The 14,904-nt window shown below is 42.5% G+C and overlaps 2 protein-coding genes across 2 annotated transcripts in view; one reads left to right on the top strand and one right to left on the bottom strand.

Annotated features, from left to right (window-relative positions):
* lig3 (ligase III, DNA, ATP-dependent) overlaps positions 1–5,541 on the top strand; it is a 25,958-nt gene extending 20,417 nt beyond the window's left edge. Inside the window, exons 17-21 of the mRNA XM_029671523.2 lie at positions 2,104–2,250; positions 2,797–2,947; positions 3,862–3,971; positions 4,151–4,237; positions 4,472–5,541. Of these exons, the coding sequence (XP_029527383.1) occupies positions 2,104–2,250; positions 2,797–2,947; positions 3,862–3,971; positions 4,151–4,237; positions 4,472–4,705 (729 nt within the window). The 3' untranslated portion in view covers positions 4,706–5,541. The remainder of the gene's footprint in view (positions 1–2,103; positions 2,251–2,796; positions 2,948–3,861; positions 3,972–4,150; positions 4,238–4,471) is intronic.
* Positions 5,470–14,799, bottom strand: rad51d (RAD51 paralog D). Its single transcript, XM_029671533.2, has 10 exons — positions 14,506–14,799; positions 14,319–14,380; positions 13,014–13,132; positions 7,581–7,662; positions 7,282–7,416; positions 7,086–7,181; positions 6,735–6,825; positions 6,387–6,457; positions 5,946–6,110; positions 5,470–5,712 (listed from the first exon to the last, which is right to left on the bottom strand). Exons 1-10 carry the CDS (start codon positions 14,585–14,587, stop codon positions 5,605–5,607), a joined length of 1,011 nt encoding a protein of 336 aa, XP_029527393.2. The 5' UTR covers positions 14,588–14,799; the 3' UTR covers positions 5,470–5,604.
* Positions 14,800–14,904: the final 105 nt, after the last annotated feature.

Genomic DNA, 14,904 nt, shown 5'->3' with positions numbered 1-14,904 from the left:
CCCTGCAGCATGATGCTGCCACCACCATGCTTCACCGTAGGGACAGTGCCAGGTTTTCTCCAGACGTGATGCTTGGCATTCAGGCCAAAGAGTTCAATCTTGGTTTCATCTGACCAGATAGTCTTGCTTCTCATGGTCTGAGTCCTTTAGGCTGCCATGTGCCTTTTACTGAGGAGTGGCTTCCGTCTGGCCACTCTACCATAAAGGCCTTATTGGTGGAGTGCTGCAGAGATGGTTGTCCTTCTGGAAGGTTCTCCTATCTCCACTGAGGAACTCTGGAGCTCTGTCAGTGACCATCAGTTTCTTGGTCACCTCCCCGACCAAGTCCCTTCTCCACCGATTTCTCAGTTTGGCTGGACGGACAGATCTAGGAAGAGTCTTGGTGGTTCCAATCTTCTCCCATTTAAGAATGATGGAGGCCACTGTGTTCTTGGACCACCATGCTGCAGAAATGTTTTGGTAACCTTCCCCAGATCTGTGCCTCAACGCAATCCTGTCTCGGCGCTCTACTGACAATTCCTTAGACCTCGTGGACTCCACTCCAGTTGTAGAAACATCTCAAGGGTGATCAATGAAAACAGGATGCACCGGAGCTCAATTTTGAGTCTCATCGCAAAGGGTCTGAATACTTATGTAAATAAGGTAACCTGTTTTCGCTTTGCCATTGTGTGTAGATTGAGGAATTTATTTGATCAATTTTAGAGGCTGTAACAATGTGGAAAAGTGGAATGGGTCTGAATACTTTCTGAATGCACTGTAGGTGATGGGGTACTAAACTTCTAGAGGACCTATTATCCTTTTCCTGCCTCCACCGTTTCCTCTGTATGTGCTGCTAAAACCACTTTCTGTCAATCTTCTGCCTCTTAACTCTAGGAAACTATTTTACAGTCTCCTCAGTCGTTAATCCTGCACTCTCTCCCTCTGCGGACGACTTCATCAACCACTTTGAAAAGGTTCACGACATCTCAAACACTTGACTAAAGACCAGTATCCGTCTTTCCTTTCTTTCCAAAACACTTGTGTGATGTCTCTGATCAACTTCTTCATTATCGCTTTCAGACAATCTTATTGACCCTAACCAGTCAAGACGGATCACTCAACCGAGACTGCTCTTCTATGTCACGTAGGTTCTCCGTACTGCCAAAGCTGACTCATCCTCCTCGATCTCGCCGCTGACTTCAACACTGTGAATCATCAGATCCTCCTCTCAGGCTCTGCATTCTCTTGGATTGTATCCTACCAGGCAGATCGCTCCTACCAGGTGACGTGGAGAGGATCTGTCTGGACCATGTACTCATTCCTGGTGTCCCCAGGGCTTGGCTATAGGCCCTCTCCTCTTCATACAGCAAATCACTCCGCTCCGTCATATCCTCACATGGTCTCTCCTATCATTGCTATGCGGAATACAATCAACAACTTTTCTCCTTCCCCCTTCTGACACCCAGGTGGCGACACGCATCTCAGCGTGCCTGGCAGATATCTCAGCTTGGATGTTGGCACACCACCTCAAGCTCAACAAGACGGAGCTGCTCTTCCTCCCAGGGAAGGCCTGCCCGCTCCAAGACTTCTCCATCAATGTTGACAACTCTACAATATTCCCATCCGAGTGCAAAAAACCTTGACCAAGACCCTGTGGTTCTCTGCAAACATCAAGTTCTCCCATGTCACTCAGCATCCGCTACAAGACCATGGTACTTGTCTGTGGAGCAGCAAGAGGAACTGCCCCTCCCTACCTTCAGACTATGCTCAAACCCTACACCCCAACCCGAGCACTCCGTTCTGCCATCTCTAGTCGCTTGGCCCTCCTACCCTTAGGACAGGCAGGGACTCTGCTGTCCTCTGCTATCTTCCAAAAACATCTGAAACACTACGTTGACGAGTATCTTAAATAATCCCACAGCACCCCCCACCCCAAACACATGTACACAATGGCTACTTTGAGGAAAAATGTACTTACTGTAATGTGTGGTTGTCTTACCTAGCTACCTTAAGATGAATAAACTAAACGGAAGTCTCTCTGGATAAGAGCATCTGCTAATTGACTAAAATGTGTTTTGGGAGTTCTACTGACTTTTTCCTCCTTTGTCTCTCTCCCCGAGATAGAAAGCGCCGGTGTGGGAGATCACAGGGGCGGAGTTCTCCAAGTCGGAGATGCACACCGCCGACGGCATATCCATCCGCTTCCCCCGCATGACGCGTGTCCGTGACGACAAGGACTGGAAGAGCGCCACCAACCTGATGCAGCTCAAAGTAAGGAACACCCTGATCATGCAACTATGTAGGGCTTCTATTGGATTTTTTTTTTTTTCAATCTGTAATGTAAAACCATTGAATACTTATTTATAGGTGCTCTGTGCAACCAACTTAATATCCATGTAGAAGTAAAGGATAAAAAAATGTGATCAACAATAAACGGTACCACTTGGTCAGCCGTTGTCTTTTAGTCAAACAGATAAAAATACAGTGGAACTTGTACTATAATTGTGTATCGATATTCAAATGGCAACCAAAATGTGTTAAACACAGATGGCATTGAGTGGTCTTTTCATTTGGTTTGCTGCTGAGGTGGTTTTGGTGTGATACGGTAGTCTTTTGAGCTGAATAGACCTTAATAATACGCAATAGCTCAAACTCTCATTGAGTATTTTTGTTATGACATCTCTACTATATAATACAAAACCTTTCCTGTCATAAATGGTTGTTGTCCGTTGGTGTACGCAGCACAACTATTCCTCAAAGATCATTTGCATATCCCCTAGTAACACTAACTTCACAACTTTTGTTTTTCTCCCGCAGGAGCTCTTCCGCATCTCCAAGGAGAGGTGTGACTTTGAGGTGACAGCAGGGCCCTCCAAAGGAGGTGAGGATGACAAGGGCTCTTCAGGAGACAGTGGGAGCAACTCTCCACCCTCCACCTCCCAGAGACCAGTCACTCCCAGAAAGACCAGTGAGTACCATAGACATGGGTCTGGTCTCAGGTATGTAGATGATGCTTTACTCACCAATAATGCAAACAAACACTATGAACACATGTCAATAAGTATGTGTATATGCATGGGTGCGTCTGAAATGGCACCCATTTCCCTATGGGAAGCGGATATGTATATATTCATACTTATTACACATGTTCGTACTGTTAGAATTCATTACCAATTCATTATTGGTAAGTACTGCATCTGTATACCCAAATAATAATAATAAATAAAAAAACATGGTATGACTCTCCTTGGTTTGAGATTGCCATCCTTTTTGTTTGAAACTTTAGGGAAACTACACGATCTCCTCATGATAGTAATAATGTACTCTTAACAACTTGGAACCAAAATTATTCCATTCCGAACATTTTCTATTTTTTTTCCGGTCCAGTGTTCCAACCAGCATAAAATTCCGAACCGGTTCGAACCCCAAAGTAGTTCCTTTCTGTAAATGTTTTAACCCTTGAACTCTACATCGTTTTTACAGTTCTCATTATTTTACCTCTCCAATTAGCACCGATATAGAAGCTTGATATGGATTGGGAAAGCTAGTTTACATGTTTTAATTGGTCAGTTAAGTGCAAGTGTGAGAAGGGACAAAAATTTCATGGGTGGATGAGAGCGGAGGGGGGGGGGGGGGGGGGGGGTTGGCTTGAAGTGCTGAACATCATGACATCAATTGGAATGGGTTTAGCAAAACTTCACTGAATTATATACCAGACATTAGAAATATTTTTGGGGAACAAAAAATATTAACCGTTTTAAGATTTGAAAGTAACGGTTCTGTCCCGGAACACTAAAGAACTTTCGTTTCAGGTTCTGTTCCCTGAATCGGTTCCAACTCGACTCTATATTTTGATTCAATGTGATGTTTCCATTACCTTAGGCACAGGCAACAGCAATACCCCCAAAGCTAAGGCAGTAAAGACAGAGCCTCCCTCCCCTGTTCCAGCAACCAAGAGGAAAATGCCCTCAGAAGAGCCCAGCGCAAAGAAGGTACCCTACACTCAACCATAGCAACTGATGTTATCCTATTTGGCAGTAGGGTGCTGCATAGGTGAACCATGAAGTAGCATCAGTAGACTTTTTTTTATTGGGTCATTACATTTCTCACATCCAGAATATATTTCAGCCTTGCATCCTGCAAAATGTATCTGGGCTCCAATGTATTCCAGGTAAAGACTGAAACTGTCCATCACAGTAATGGACAAAGCAAGACTAAAATGGCCCCCTCCATGTTGGCAGAACCCAGGAATGACAAGGTGGGTGCTTCATTGTTTCTGTTCCATTTGTCACCAACTGTGATTTACGCTCAAATTCTTCTAAACATAAAGTTCTAACAAGACATGCTAGTAGATGAAATATTAGAATGTTTTTATTATTGGATGATCTATCTGTAATACTGTATTTAGTTAAAGGTGCAATCTGTAATACTTAGTTTAATTTATTAAAATGACAGTAAGGATTGTGTCTTAAAGACTTCCTGCTCTCCCCAGACTCTACTGGACATTTTCAGTGGTGTGAAGCTTGTCCTGCCAGACTCTGTGCAGGACCACACCAAGCTGCGGCGCTACTTTGTGGCCTACGACGGGGACCTGGTGCCGGAGTATGACGCCGCTTCGGCCACACACACCCTGACTGAGCCCGAGGAGGACAGCCATGCCCAGAGAGTCACCCCCGGCTGGATCTGGGAGTGTATCCGCAAGAGACGGGTGGTGCCTCCCTGCTGATGAACATTAATTATACACACCACCACCAACCCCCCCGAACACTGGTGCGATTTTGAAGTGTGTTGGCTTAACAATGGACCATTATACGCTGATCATGTTTTACAGCTGAGCTTGATCCAAGCTAAAAATCGATATAAACTTAGTTGAATGTTGCTATGAATGATATAACCACAAGGACACAGGACCAGATCATGGGATAGTCATGGCAGAGTATGATTAGAGTTAAGAAAGATATAGGCCTAACTACGTCAGGCTAGGAGTAGTATCTGTCTACTATGGGCTGAGTAATGTTTCCATCCATGGATCTTTCTATTTATTGTTTCCAGTCTTTTTTTGTATCCGAGTAGCATTGGTTCAAATAAACCATAATTACTTAAGATAGTCTTTATCAGTTTGGTTTCTGCAATTGTGTGCCCATGCTGTGTGAACAGGTTAGGTCCAGCTGACCTACCTCAAAGCCAAGGTTCTCACTTCAAACGGGGTTCCTTTGATCGAGTGTGTAGTGTAGATAACAATACTATTAGGACGAGTTAAAGTAGTTTGGACATGTCCAATGATACAAATCATGAAAGTAGACTGTCATAGTATCTAGCAGAGGGCTTCTTCTAACAATGCATGTTCTCCACATGAAATGCAAGATGGGGGGGAAAAAGACTAGCAGGATACTGTCACAATTTTTTAAACTTTTTTTTTTTATGGCCAAGTGGAACACTAAATTGGAGTTTGTTAATTTTGTAAACCAGAGTGCAACCAGGTGACAAATCTGTCAGAAATATCCTTTAATTCACACAATACCTTTGATGTGCTAATGTTTAAAATAAACTGGTTTGAATATCCTTTTCTCCGTGTCAGTTTTCTTCCATTTGATACCTAATGAGCACCACCATGGATGTTGAGGCCTAGCTGGGCTCAGTGTTCTCCAGCTTCCTCTTTCCTGACATTCCATACAGCTGTCCTTCAGACCTGCCCCAGCACTGCAAGTCAAACTCTTCTTTCAGATGACAAGGCTAAGAGACAGAACAGGTTAAATCTCCATTAAGTTTGATCCTATTTGATCACCTCCAGTGCAACAGCACTCATTCTGCAGGAAAGGATTCCATATGACATCACATTTTTGGGTTATACCACAGATTTCCATCTCACAGTACTGAGGCAGAAAATGTCATGAGGTCCATTATTTTCAATCTTATTTGGACAAAGAATGAATACTAACATGGACAAGCCCATGTCAACACTTCACCTGTCTTGAGGACTTCGCCAAAGTGGCAGTGCGTACGCTAGAACAAGTGGATCCCGGCCTCTCGAGCCGTTGCAGTAGAATCCGAATTCTAGGTACGTGACTCCACGTTTGGCCCAGTCCGGCTTTCAGCTGCCCATTGCCGTCTCTGGTCACAGTGTTTGTCACCTGAGGGTACATGAGTCTTATCACTGTGGCATTTGATTAGGCTCACGGGTCATAGCACACTAGTATTTATTATGGATCCCCATTAGCTGCTGCCAATTTTAAATATTACAACACATTGTGTGGCCTGTGTGAACCTCGCTACACACGTACAGCCTAGGCTACCGGTTAGCATGGTTTGAATCGGACTCTCTCCAACCTTTCATGTCTCAAAATAACCCCCCCTTAGTGTAGATATCCGAACAGGACCAAAAACAATAGTTCATCAGTTGCCCTCACCAGAACGGCTACATTGAAGTCTTTGGCGATTGTCTTCAACAGCCCTGCCACTTGCATCATCATGGACATGCCTAGAAATTCCAATCACCAAAGGTCATTATATAAATAGACAACGCTAAAATTGCATTTAATATCAAAACCACAGTGGTGACTCCCTTTGCAGAGAGTACAATTATGCCATTCTCTTCATTAAATCAATTATGTTCTACTGGCTGTCCTTTTATACAGTGTGTTATCAGAAACTATATCTTAATGTTATTTCAAAAGGGAATGTTATTAAGATATGTGATAAATGAACAGGTATAATCTACTTGAAAATATCACATGAGAAACTTTTCATCATAGTACCTTCATTTTGTTTGCCTCCCAGTATGGGAGAAATAACAGCTGACACTGAATCCACAATTACAGCTTTGACTGAGCCACCTCCCGCAGATGCCTGTAAAATATGACAAGACGGATGCAAGAATGATTGAATTCAGTTATGAATGATCAGTTATGTAAAAAAAAAAATCAGTTGTCATTATAGTTCTTAAAACGACCTCGATTTGATTAATATTTCAGCAACATCAAATACAGTCCCATCCCAAATGGCACCCTATTCACTATATAGTGCACAACTTTTGACCTGGGCCCAGTCAAAATTACTGCACTAGTGAATAAGGTGCCATTTGGGGGACAACACATTCAAAGGACTACCTGCTGAAGTCCAACGCATCGAAAATGATGTAGACAGCCGAGTAACGAGAAAATGTCAAACACTGGAAAGACCTGGATTCTCTGAAGAGCCTCCATCTGCACAACAACGGGTAAGAACTGTGTGGTGAGAATTGTTTTGATGAAAATTAATGTTAATTCAACTACATTTTCATTGTCACAGCCTCTTCCAGCTCACCTGTTCTTCTATATTGCACGACTTCGCTTGGAGCATCTGAAGCAAGCGACTTGCCGACAGTCCTCCTGTTGAGTCAACATATATGACTCTCTGCTTCAGTTGGTAAGATATATTCACTGCAACACCAAAACACACCTAAAAGAGAGGGAAATGTGGGCAGCATAAACATGTTGTAGTCAATACACTAGAAAGTAGTGATACCAGCATCCATTGGGTCATTCTATGAAAACCAACCACACTAATAAGTAAGGTGTAAACTTTGCCAATGACATGATATACGATTGTGGGAAAAAGGTCACCTGGGATTTTCCACTTCCAGGGCCTCCTGCCAACTCTGTGAGCTCTCCTGTGTACAAGCCAGAGTCTAGAAGCTTATCTAGACTGGAAGAAAACAAACACTATCATTCACCAAGGCTATGAAGTCCTGCCAGGTGCTAAAACCAACCCATCAAGTCATAGTACAATAATAAAAGGGCAATTCAGTGGGAAAGTTAACCTGAGCATGCAAAAGTTAGTCATTAACAAATGAAACCACTTTCATAATTATCCTTAAGGTCTTAATGTCGGAGTGCAGGCTTAATTTGACCAGGTAGCCCTTTCCACTCACAGCCAGTCATCCCGTATACCGGTTGAAAATAGGAAATTGTCATTAATAAGCGACTAATTTGTTCTCCGCTTCACAGCCTTTATGGGTTTTGACTCACAGCCATTAGAAATTTGAGCACAAAGAAGATGCCCCCACCTCTCCAGCTAGTTGGGCTTCTTTTGCACATGTTGTATGACACCGCTTTGATGTCATACAAGCAAACCACACACCCATGAGTCCAAATGCGCACTTCACATTTTCCAAATTTGAAAACTCATGTAATTAAAATGATCAACGTTCATGATCGCTATGTTTGATCCACAGTTACAAGGATGACATGCGTTATACCCTGGGTTGTCCTGAACAGAATGAGCCTGTTTGGCATATTGTGAAGAAAATCTACTGCAGAACATGCACTTGAATGCACTCATGACTCCATTCTATGTATACCAAAATTACAAATCGGTTTGTCTGAAGTGCCTTTTGAAAGCCTAACACTAAGATCGTATTTTATAACTTAGCTTCAAATTAAGCCCACCTGACCCAGGTTGCAAATGTATAATGGTACGCTTTTGGATTGCATAAAACAAGAACAGTAATTGTGTGATGTTGGGGACACAGGGCTGTATTTCAAACAAAAAAACTACAACTGTGCTTGCGTCAAAAAAAGCACCTTATAGTTGAAGGCTCTTTCCTTGTCATAAAAGTGCATTGAAATTACTTTGGAACTGTACACAGTTTGGAGAGGTGTATGGTCACTTGGAGACAGCAGTTAGTCCTTTCACTAAAACCCTTGTACCTTTTTTTTCCCTTCTATCTTGCACGTACTCCAAAATGTCAATGAATATTCTTATTATGTTACTGAATGTATCCAGAGTATTTTCAGATTTCTTTATAGATAAAATGCTGCTAACGGTACAGTAAATTTAAAATACACAATCAAAAGTGTAATATTTGGATTCAGTCTTGTTTCAGGTGAACTGTTGTCCTTACCTTAGGTCTGATAATGTCCCCATAATCTCCAAAGTGTAAGGGGTTAACGTAGAAAATTGCATGCATTCAGGCTATCCTGTAATTATATAGTCCTAAATTACTATGCCTTCAATTGACATTTTAGCAATGTTTCAGACGAAAACAAATGTGTTATGACTGATAATGAATGTCTATTTCAGACTTTGTGTGGTGTAACATCCATAACAGTAGTTTTTCCTCCCTAAAGTATTAATGGGAATGACAATATTTTTTAAATGATAATGTTTGTGTTCAGCCAAGCCTTACCTTCGAAATGGCTAACCATGTTTTGACCTAAGACAAACTCACAGACTTATGCTAATATGTTCATTCTTCTCAAAAAGCTTATCCATTTCATGTAACATCCATAGCACCTCTTATTTGCTATATTTCTCCAACATGCTAATATTTATAAGTCCGCTTTTTGGGATATACACTCCCCCCAAGGTGTACTATAGACACACACATCAACAGTTTCATATATATTTTGTTTGTTCATGCTGTAAGACATTAAAGTTGAGATTTTGCATGCAAATGTAACAGGAATCGCCCACAACCTTAATTGCCCATTGAAAATTTGTTTTCTGCTGTCTGTTGTAATACCATCACATAACCGTGATTTACATTGTTGTGTATGTATCCGGTCTTCCCCTGTCACACTGTGTGTGTTAGCCTGGGACAAACTACTAGGCTATCCATCTGGGGATCAGAAGGGCTCAATTCGTTTTATTGATTTATTTTACCTTTATTTAACTAGGCAAGTCAGTTAAGAACAAATTCTTATTTTCAATGAGAGCCTGGGTTAACTGCCTTGTTCAGAGGCAGAACAACAGATTTTTACCTTGTCAGCTCGGGATTCGATCTTGCAACCTTCCAGTTACTAGTCCAACGCTCTAACCACTAGGCTACCTGCCGTCCCAGGGGTTCAATTTGATAAGTAACAATCTTTTAACAGTGCTGCATTTTGATATGATTCCAGCACATACAGTTAGGTGGGAGTCATTAAAACTAGTTTTTCAACCACTCCACAAATGTCTTGATAACAAACTGTAGTTTTGGCAAGTCGGTTAGGACATCTACTTTGTGCATGACACAAGTAATTTTTCCAACAATTGTTTACAGACAGACTATTTCACTGTATCACAATTCCAGTGGGTCAAGACGTTTACATACACTAAGATGACTGTGCCTTTAAAAAATTAGAAAATTCCAGAAATTGATGTCAAGGCTTTAGAAGCTTCTGATTGGCTAATTGACATCATTGGAGGCAATTGGAGGTGTACCTGTGGATGTATTTCAAGGCCTACCTTCAAACACAGTGCCTCTTTGCTTGACCTCATGGGAAACTCAAAAGAAATCAGCCAAGACCTCATTAAAAAAAATTATAGATCTCCACAAGTCTGGTTCATCTTTGGGAGCAATTTCCAAACGCCTGGAGGAACCACGTTCATCTGCACAAACAATAGTACGCAAGTATATATAAACACCATGGGACCACGCAGCCGTCATACCGCTCAGAAAGGAGACACGTTCTGTCTCCAAGAGACAAAGGTACTTTGGTGCGAAAAATGAAAAATCAATCCCAGAACAACAGCAAAAGTATCGATATCCACAGCAAAACAAGTCCTATATTGACATAACCTGAAAGGCCGCTCAGCAACGAAGAAGCCACGGCTCCAAAACCGCCTTAAAAAAGTCAGACTATGGTTTGCAACTGTACAGTCGTGGCCAAAAGTTGAGAATGACACAAATATTAATTTCCACAAAGTTTGCTGCTTCAGTATCTTTAGATATTTTTGTCAGATGTTACTATGGAATACTGAAGTATAATTACAAGCATTTCATAAGTGTCAAAAGCTTTTATTGACAATTACATGGAAGTCAATATTTGCAGTGTTGACGCTTCTTTTTCAAGACCTCTGCAATCCGCCCTGGCATGCTGTCAATTAACTTCTGGGCCACATCCTGACTGATGGCAGCCCATTCTTGCATAATCAATGCTTGGAGTTTGTCAAAATGTATGGGTTTTTGTTTGTCCACCCGCCTCTTGAGGATTGACCACAAGTTCTCAATGGGATTAAGGTCTGGGGAGTTTCCTGGCCATGGACCCAAAATATTGATGTTTTGTTCCCCGAGCCACTTAGTTATCACTTTGCCTTTTGGCAAGTTGCTCCATCATGCTGGAAAAAGCATTGTTCGTCACCAAACTGTTCCTGGGCGGTTGGGAGAAGTTGCTCTCGGAGGATGTATTGGTACCATTCTTTATTCATGACTGTGTTCTTAGGCAAAATTGTGAGTGAGCCCACTCCCTTGGCTGAGAAGCAATACCTGTTGGCATGACACAGGACTGATGGTAGCGCTCACCTTGTCTTCTCCGGACAAGCTGTTATCCGGATGCCCCAAACAATCGGAAAGGGGACTCAGAGAAAATGACTTTACCCCAGTCCTCAGCAGTCCAATCCCTGTACCTTTTGCAGAATATCAGTCTGTCCCTGATGTTTTTCCCAGAGAGAAGTGGCTTCTTTGCTGCCCGTCTTGACACCAGGCCATCCTCCAAAAGTCTTTGCCTCACTGTGCGTGCAGATGCACTCACACCTGCCTGCTGCCATTCCTGAGCAAGTTCTGTACTGGTGCTGCCCCAATCCTGCAGCTGAATCAACTTTGGGAGACGGTCCTGGCGCTTGCTGGACTTTCTTGGGCGCCCTGAAGCCTTCTTCACAACCATTGAACCGCTCTCCTTGTTCTTGATGATCCAATAAATGGTTGATTTAAGTGCAATCTTATGGGCAGCAATATCCTTGCCTGTGAAGCCCTTTTTGTGCAAAGCATTGATGACGGTACGTGTTTCCTTGCAACTAACCATGGTTGACAGAGGAAGAACAATGAGTCCCAGCACCACCCTCCTTTTGAAGCTTCCAGTCTGTTATTCGAACTCAATCAGCATGACAGAGTGATCTCCAGCCTTGTCCTCGTCAACACTCACACCTGTGTTAACGAGAGAATCACTGACATGATGTCAGCTGGTCCTTTTGTGGCAAGGCTGAAATGCAGTGGAATTTTTTTTTCTTCAGTTCATTAACATGGCAAAGAGGGTCTTTGCAATTAATTTGATTTTTTGGGGGACAAAGATCGTAATTTTGGGGGATTCTTGGGGACAAAGATCGTAATTTTTTGAGAAATGTCCTCTGGTTTGATGAGACAAAAATATAACTGTTTGGTCATAATGACCATCATTATGTCTGGAGGAAAAAGGGGGAGGCTTGCAAGCCGAAGAACACCATCCCAACCGTGAAGCACGGGGGTGGCAGCATCATGTTGTGGGGGTGCTTTGCTGTAGGAGAGACTGGTACACTTCACAAAATAGATGGCATCATGAGGATGGAAAATTAAGTGGATATATTTAAGCAACATCTCAAGACATCAGTCAGGAAGTTAAATCTTGATCGTAAATGGGTCTTCCAAATGGAAAATGACCCCAAGCAAACTTCCAAAGTTGTGGCAAAATGGCTTAAGGACAACAAAGTCAAGGTATTGGAGTGGCCATCACAAAGCCCTGTCCTCAATCCTATAGAACATTTGTGGGCAGAACTGAAAAAGCGTGTGCGAGCAAGGAGGCCTACAAACCTGACTCAGTTACACCAGCTCTGTCAGGAGGAATGGGCCAAACATTCACCCAACTTATTGTGGGAAGCTTGTAGAAGGCTACCCGAAACATTTGACCCAAGTTAAACAATTTAAAGGCAATGCTACAAAATACTAATTGAGTGCATGTAAACTTCTGACCCACTGGGAATGTGATGAAAGAAATAAAAGCTGAAATAAATAATTGTCTCTACTATTATTCTGACATTTCGCATTCTTAAAATAAAGTGGTGATCCTAAATGACCCAAGACAGGAAATTTTAACTAGGATTAAATGTTATGAATTGTGAATAATTGGTTAATGTGAATGGTGAATGTAAAATTCTGACTTCAACTGTAATTATCGACCCTCAAGACTTTATCCAATAACTTTTGTCTCATGCTAGACTTCTTCTTTTTTTTACTCATCAAGACTACAAGCACTTGACTGGTTTTGGCTGATAGAAAGTCCCTCAGACTTGTAGGGCCTTCAATGTGATGTGCAGATTCTCACCTAGGATTGCCTGTGGAGAGGATGGCTGTTGAACTCAGCAGGTCTTCATATAGATCAGCACCTGATACAGGGAATGCTGTGTGCTGGGCAAGGAGCACTCTGCGTATAGCCAGCAGGGCCTGAAATGCAAAGTTAGTCTGTGGCCAAAAGTGTTTGTAACATTGTCTCATTATAGAAACGGAGTGGTTGCGGATCCAACTTTATCAGGATCTTTTGTCTGCAGCAATAAAAGATCTGGAGCTTCCTGAGGCATCTGCGCCTCACGTTAATTCTCTACGTGCAGAGAACCGGCTACTCAGGGGTTCTGACTAGGTGGAATACAGCTACAACCAGAAGTAACTTGTTCGTAGCAGGTTAGGAGAACTTATGCAACAGGTTAGTACCAGGTCAAACTCATTCCACGGAGGGCCGAGTGTCTGCTGGTATTCACTCCTCCCTTGTACTTGACTAATGAATTTGTACTTGACTAATGAAGTTGACTAATTAGTAAGGAACTCCCCTTACCTGGTTGTCTTCCCAAGTTCTCTCACGTCACCCCACTCCTCCGCTCTCTCCACTGGCTTCCAGTTGAAGCTCGCATCCGCTACAAGACCATGGTGCTTGCCTACGGAGCTGTGAGGGGAACGGCACCTCAGTACCTCCAGGCTCTGATCAGGCCCTACACCCAAACAAGGGCACTGCGTTCATCCACCTCTGGCCTGCTCGCCTCCCTACCACTGAGGAAGTACAGTTCCCGCGCAGCCCAGTCAAAACTGTTCGCTGCTCTGGCCCCCCAATGGTGGAACAAACTCCCTCACGACGCCAGGACAGCGGAGTCAATCACCACCTTCCGGAGACACCTGAAACCCCACCTCTTTCAGGAATACCTAGGATAGGATAAAGTAATCCTTCTCCCCCCTTAAAAGATTTAGATGCACTATTGTAAAGTGGCTGTTCCACTGGATGTCTTAAGGTGAACGCACCAATTTGTAAGTCGCTCTGGATAAGAGCGTCTGCTAAATGACTTAAATGTAATGTAAATGTCTTGATCTCCATGGATTGAGTTTGACACCTCTGTATTAGGAGAATTAACGGAGCAGGTCAGGATAATTAGGTTAAGATTAGGAAAAGGTTTAGGGTTAGCTAAAATGTTCTCCTAACCTGCCAAGAAACGTCACTTCCGGTCGTAGCACTACTCCATCTTGTCACAACCCTACTCAGGCGAATGGTCATGATGCTCGTTTAATAAAGTTAGATCAAAGTTGAATCAACGTCTGCAAGATCACATAATGATTATAGAAATGCATTACTTAATGCATGTTTTACCTTATAGGACACGGAACATTTTTGAGCAAGGTCTTCTGTATCTGATGACACCAGATCTTCCACTTAAAAAAAGGATAATGCAACTTTGATTGTATTATTATTGTATTTCAATACTTTGTCATACCAACATTGCCACATCAACTAGCTAGATTAACCAGAGTAAACAAATTGATTTAAACCCACGTACCTGTTGTAATGTCTGCTGCTCGTAAAGCCACAACCAATTCTTCACTCAATCCAGGACACATGCCATCTCTGAGAACAACCATGGCACATAAACTAGCTAGCAGTAGCTATGTCCAGAAAGAAGCTAGCAAGCCGTCCACCCTAATGTGAGATGTCTAAATGGTTACATGGTCTACGTGCACTTCGACTTTACAGTTTTGACAAACTATCCATGGTAGTTTGTTATGCTTTCAAGTTTTTAAAAATATATATAATGCCGCTATATTTTCGGAAGCTATTCCAGAGAAAGTGGTCGTGACGTAATTCCGGATATGAAAACGTGCAAACACTCTGAACATGCTCTGTCATCGCATACGCTAAATGTGTAGTTTGTGAACGCACTTATGGAGAAATTTGGCGT

Source organism: Oncorhynchus nerka, linkage group LG10 (assembly GCF_034236695.1).
Source record: "Oncorhynchus nerka isolate Pitt River linkage group LG10, Oner_Uvic_2.0, whole genome shotgun sequence".
Taxonomy (NCBI): domain Eukaryota; kingdom Metazoa; phylum Chordata; class Actinopteri; order Salmoniformes; family Salmonidae; genus Oncorhynchus; species Oncorhynchus nerka.
Note: the sequence above shows the minus strand (reverse complement) of the source record. Positions and strands in the feature narration are given on the sequence as shown.

Excerpts from the sequence above, each read along its gene's own strand:
- rad51d (XM_029671533.2), bottom strand. The coding sequence starts at position 14,587 with ATGGTTGTTCTCAGAGATGGCATGTGTCCTGGATTGAGTGAAGAATTG. Across the intron at positions 7,663-13,013 it reads CTCTCCACAGGCAATCCTAG|TCTAGATAAGCTTCTAGACT; the intron begins GTGAGAATCTGC and ends GTTTTCTTCCAG. Across the intron at positions 5,713-5,945 it reads TGGCGAAGTCCTCAAGACAG|CCTTGTCATCTGAAAGAAGA; the intron begins GTGAAGTGTTGA and ends TCTGTCTCTTAG.